Consider the following 6,306-nt stretch of genomic DNA (forward strand, 5'->3'; position numbering starts at 1 on the left):
ACCGGCTATAATAGAAAAAAATCATAAATAAATTTAAAAATAAAAAAATTAAGAGAAAGTCAAATACCATATGATATCACTAATTTGGGGATCTAAAATACGGCACTAGCAATCCTGTCTACAAAAGAGCAAAAGACTCCCAAACATAGCAAATGGGCATGTGGCTTCCAAGTCAGGAGGTAGGGAATGAGTTGGATGGGGAGTTTGGGGGTGTTTTGGATGTAAACTATTACATTTGGAGTAGATGGGAGATGGGGACCTACTCTACAAAGGGTACTGTGTAGGTTTGGGTCACTTTGCTGTACCACAGTAACTGAAGAAACATTGTAAATCAACTACATATTTTTTTAAAAAATATCTCCATAATCACATTCTTCTTAGCATCAACATTCCTGCCAGAGACTGAACACTGTGCAATGCACAGCTTCAAAATGCTCCCAATAAACCCCACCACCAGTATTCATACCATTTATATACCCATCTCCTTATGTGTGTACTGGACACAGGGACTTGCTTCCAAAGAATAGAACTTGGAAATAAATATGGGCTATCCTTTCCAAAGTGAAAGTGTAGGAAGACTCAGCTTTCATCTTGCAGCCCTCCCCTACCATCTCACCACCTCACCCATGAGGGAAGCCAGCTGCCATGTTTTCAGAGGTCCACTTGGTCAGAAACTACAGGACACCTCTGGCCTTCAAAGAATGCAATCCTCTCAACAGCCACGTAAGTGAACTTGGAATTAGATACTCTTCTGGTCAAGGAACGATAGGACTTCAGCCCTGGTTGACATTTGGGATGTAGACCTCTCTGAGCCCCCTTGAAGTATTAAAGCAAACTAGCAGGTTACCAGATCAATATGTCAAAATTCCCGGTTGTGTAATGTAGCGACATATAGCAACTAGACAGGAAAATTAGTTAGAATTTTATATTAACTAGGCTTTGAAATGTAAAAATAGAACTAGAATTTGAACTATCATTTAAAGTAGCAAAACCAATAAATCTCCAGCAAACAAAAGGTAAAACCCCAAACCATGGCCACATAAACAAAAACAGGAAATTCCCAGAGACCTAAATCTTAACTAAGAAAATAGAAATGCCCTCAGAATCTCGGCGTGTAAGACCTCAATCTCTGTAAATCACGTAACTAATTCAATGGATTTACACATACAAAAGTCACAAAATTCTCTCTCTAAATGAAAAACAAAGTCAAGCTGTCTGAATTTCAGGAGGAGATAAGCAGCTTTGAAGTCAGAGGGGAAGAGTAGAAGTCAGCCTCCTCCTGAGAACTTGAAAGGCCTATATCCTTCCTAATACACTCAATTTCCTCCTTTTCTCCCTCGGTTAAATCAGCAAATCCTCAGAGACGGAGAGACCAAGGACCAATTTGTCTAATTACCTGCTGTGTGCATTGAGGTTTCAAGGCTGCCACATTGTAAATAATCAGCCTGTGCTTCCCAGCTCTTCAGGTAGCTTCTCCAGTCCAATGGGTTCCATTCTGTGTGTGTGATCTTCCCAGAGTTTTTGTCTGCACCAGGAGGTCCACATCTATGTCTGTCTCCTGCCAGTCCCAAGAACAAAGCTGCCGCCATCTGCCTTTCTCCATCCTGCTCCAGCAGAGACACAGCCCAGCTGAGGGAGAGACAGGTGCAGGGGGAGACGGTTGTTTTCTCATTGTCAAGCCAGGGGGACATTTGAGAAAGCCAGGGGCAGGATAGCAAAAGGCAAAGATTCTGCTCACAAGCCAAGAATTTGATGTTGTTGGTTCTGGTGGGGATCCTAGAACACTTATTTAAATTTCTGTCTTCCTCCCACACTGCTCCAGCTTCTGCAGGCATATTTTCTATAAACTGAGAAGGAAAGAGGTCCCTCAAAACTATCCCTAAAGTGCTCCAGATGATCATGAAGGTGATGATGATGGAAATGTTGACAATAACCCAAATGTCACAGAACTTTACCTAGGGATTTCATGTTCCAGGTGCTGAGTTAAGATTTTTTAATGAAGCCTTTGTGCCTTTTCTCTGCACTACTACCCTCCAAACATGCATGAGCATCATTTTACAGTTGAGGATAGGGATAGAGTATTTTAAAGGAATGTTATCAAGGCTTGCAGTAAAAACAGGGTTAAGTTGGATGTGATTGCAGACTGTGAAACTCCATTCATAGGGCACCTACGCAGTACTCTCTCCTGGTGACACAGCCTGTGTTCAGAGAGTCCTCTCTAATGATGAATTGACTTGAAAATCTCCTAAGTTGGCATATGAAGGCCAATTTAGGGTTTGAGATCTGGCTTTCATCCTAATTGCTCAACTGTCAACTGATCATCAGAGGGGCTGGATTTGATTTAAGAAAAAAGACATCACAAATGTTTAAGGATTGACACACATTTCAGAAATTTGATCAACCCACTACAAACAAAAACAGCAAAAGGAAAACTCTGCCCCTTTAATCCCAGGCAAAGACCTCTGCTCACTGTGCTCTTCCCTTTGGGGATTCATGAAGGACCACAGTGGAGGACATTGGCGGCACCTGCTCTATCAATGACAGGAAGTAAGGCTCAGCTGAACACAGGGATCCCAGGAAGAATCAGCTCATGACAATTCAAGCAGTTCTTTTTTTCCCTTCTCTTATACTTTGCCTCACTGCCCACTTCCCCCTTTATTCTCTCTCTTTTTTTTGGCAGATGTTTCTTACTTTATTTTCTCTGAAACATTTTAAGTAACATTGGTATTAACTTGTTATGTATTTGGAATAATTACCTGATTACTTATTTATTTTTATCTCTACAGGAGTAAAGCGTCAAGGTGTTGGATTCTATCCTTATGCAAGAATTTAGAAAAAGCTGAAAAGTTTAACTTATGAAGTTTGAAAGAGGCTTTTGAACCTCCACTAAAACTCTGACCAGTAGGGAAACACAGCAGACAAGTTCAGTGTATTGAACTCAGAGACACACAATTTCGTTTTGAATCCTTCCCACCCTACTTGTTATCTGAATGACACAGGGCAAGTTTGCAGTATCTTTGAGCTTCAGGGTTGTTCTCTAAATTGATATCCAATTGACACCATTGCATTGACTAAGAATGAAACAAAAGGGGTGCTAAGAATGTGAATTTATTTGAAATGAATGCATTATAGTAACAGTAAAGTAAATTTTATACATTGTCATCAGCATCACATCATCTTCATCATCCTCAAGGTGAAGTACCCTCAGTGAAACTATCTTGTGATCTGAGGCTTGGACTTCCATAGATGCTTCAAAACATTTTATTGTGTCCTCATGCAAGTAGCTTCCGAATACCTGGAGGGAAATATCGAGTCTCATTTATTTTGATCTTCTCAGATCCTCTTCTAGCCTAGCACAGCACAGGCTACCAGAACAAAAAATCTATGTTAGATATTGTACAGACTCTTCCTTGGGTTCTCAGATAAAGTTTGGGCAATACATCTTCCATACACTGTGCACATTCTTGCTTATAGTTTCATTTCTTCCAGTGATGTCTTATAAGATTACACAAAAGATGAAACAGTGCTAGTATGCCTCTGTGTCACTTCCTGAGGGTCTTATCACTTTCTTTCTTCTTCTTCTTTTTTTTTTGCCTTTTTTCGGGCTGCACCAGCATATGGAAGTTCCCAGGCTAGGGATCAAATCAGAGCTGTAGCCACTGGCCTATGCCACAGACAGATATGAGCCGCGTCTGTGACTTACACCACAACTCATTGCAACACTGAATCCTTAACCCACTGAACAAGGCCAGTGATAAAACTTGCATCTGCATGGATACTAGTCAGATTCATTTCTGCTGAGCCATGATGGGAACTCCTCATTTTCCTTTTATTAGGATCTATAACATCCAGGGTTTTTTTTAAGTATTGAATCATTAAAATAAAACAGAGAGAGAGAAAGAAAGGGGTAGTTAATATGATTTTGTGCCTGAGACACATTTTATGATTTCCACTCACTCTGAATGAGTTTTCTGGGACCTGATAGGCTTCTCTCTCTCTCTCCTTATAGGAAAATATAATAACATTAAATCTTTATTAGGATTGTATCTCATCAATGACTAACTCATCCAATAATGATTCAAATTCTGATTGAGCATTTATTCAGTGCTAAGATGTCTCTTAGGAGCCACTCCTGCCATCAGGATGAGCCACCATCCATTATGCCCTAATGGTCTATTGATTAGTTTGAACCGAAATTTCCTGAGAGGCAAATTTAGTTGCTTTTAGCATCCTTAATTAGAAGATTTTTGAGAAAGAGAAAAATAGTTTTTATTCTCTCTGGTTCCTTCAAAAGTAGGGGGCAGATATTTTCCTACGTTTGTGGATTTGTTTTCACACAATATATTGTCCAGATGTCTTTGGCCACATGCCTCTAAAACAGATGTAATAAAGAAACAGCTGAGTGCCTCAGGCATCAATAAAGAGGAGCTCACAGAAGTTTTCATCCTGGCTCGGTGGAAATGAATCTGACTAGCATCCATGAGGATGTAGGTTTGATGCCTGGCCTTGCTCAGTGGCTTAAGGATCTGGTATTGCTGCAAGCTGTGGTGTAGGTTGCATACATGGCTCAGATCCCAGGTGGATGTGGCTGTGGCATAGGCCTGTGGCTACACTCTCATGTGACCCCTAGCTTGGGAACCTCCATATGCCATGGGTGTGGCCCTAAAAAGACAAAAAAAAAAATTGAGAAGATGCTCACAATGAAGAAATAGTGCTGAAGGTGCTGGGGTGTATGTTCTTGAACCATGAACAATTTCTGTGTGAATTGCTTAAATCTAAAGTATGAACACTAGGGGTTCCCACCATGGCTCAATGGGTTCACCACCAGACAGAGTACAAATCAGGATGTGGTGTTTTTCCCTGGCCTTGCTCAGTGGGTTAAGGATCCAGCATTGTAGCAAGCTGCAGCACAGGTCACAGATACAGCTTATGCCCAGTGTTGCTATGGCTGGGGAGTAGGCCCACAGCTGCAGCTCTGATTTGATCACAAGCCTGGGAACTTCCATATGCTACAGGTGTGGCCATAAAATAAATAAATAAGAAAATAATAAATAAATAAGGACACTTCTCTTGGTGCCTCAACAATTGTTTCATTTGTTCACCAATATCTTCTTTTTTAGATGTTTCCCCTAACATGGAACCAGAGAATCATACCTATTTCTCAGAATTCCTCCTCCTGGGCCTCTCAGATGATCCAGACCTGCAGCCTCTCCTCTTTGAACTCTTTCTCTCCATGTATTTGGTGACTCTAATTGGGAACCTGCTCATCATCCTGGCTGTCAGCTCTGATTCCCACCTCCACACACCCATGTACTTCTTCCTTTCCAATTTGTCCTTGGCTGACATCAGTATCAGCACCACCACTGTCTCCAAGATGCTAGTAAACCTCCAGACACACAACAAAACTATCAGATATGCAGGCTGCCTAGCTCAGGTGACCTTTTATCCTTTTTTTGCCTGTTTGGAGAGTCTACTTCTGACAGTCATGGCCTATGACCGGTTGGTGGCCATCTGTCACCCCCTACACTACCTGATGATCATGAACTCCCGCCTCTGTGGCTTGCTGGTCCTGGGGTCATTTTCCATTGGCCTCTTAAACTCCCAGCTGCACTACCTGATGATGTCACAGCTCACCTTCTGTGCTGATGTGAAAATCCCTCATTTCTTTTGTGAACTTTCTCAGCTCATTAGTCTTGCCAGTTCTGACACCTCCACCTATAACATATTAATCTACTTCATCGGTACCATCTTTGGTGGGATTCCACTCTTAGGGATCTTTTATTCTTATGCTCGAATTCTTTCCTCCATTCTGAGAGTCTCATCATCGGGAGGGAGGTATAAAGCCTTCTCCACCTGTGGCTCTCACCTGTCCATTGTTTGCTTGCTGTATGGAACAGGCCTTGGGGTGTACCTCAGTTCAGCCATCTCCTCCTCCCCCAGGAAGGGTGCAGTGGCCTCGGTGATGTACACTGTGTTCACACCTATGTTGAATCCCTTCATCTACAGCCTGAGGAACGGGGACATCAAGCGTGCCCTGTGGGGGATTGTCAGCAGAATAGTCTAATCTCAATAACTGTGCTATCTTTATTTGGTTCTCAACTGGTAATGGCATGCAAATCAAATATGTACAGCAATAAACTCAGAATCTGGAGTCACATAGTCTATGTGCAATTTTCTGGCTCTCTGCTTTTTCTTAACACGAATTTTCCTCTTCGAACAGTGCTGATGGAATTGTGCTATTACTTGCGCTCCCCATGAAAGTCATGGCCCATCCAAGGTTTTGCATAGCACATCACTTTCTACATG

The 6,306-nt window shown here is 41.8% G+C and overlaps 1 protein-coding gene across 1 annotated transcript; it reads left to right on the plus strand.

The window, feature by feature from the left end:
* LOC110259637 (olfactory receptor 18-like) lies at positions 5,135 to 6,064 on the plus strand. The gene has a single exon (XM_021085127.1). The coding sequence runs from the start codon at positions 5,135 to 5,137 to the stop codon at positions 6,062 to 6,064; it is 930 nt and encodes a 309-aa protein (XP_020940786.1).

This window comes from Sus scrofa, chromosome 2, assembly GCF_000003025.6.
Source record: "Sus scrofa isolate TJ Tabasco breed Duroc chromosome 2, Sscrofa11.1, whole genome shotgun sequence".
In the NCBI taxonomy this organism is placed as follows: domain Eukaryota; kingdom Metazoa; phylum Chordata; class Mammalia; order Artiodactyla; family Suidae; genus Sus; species Sus scrofa.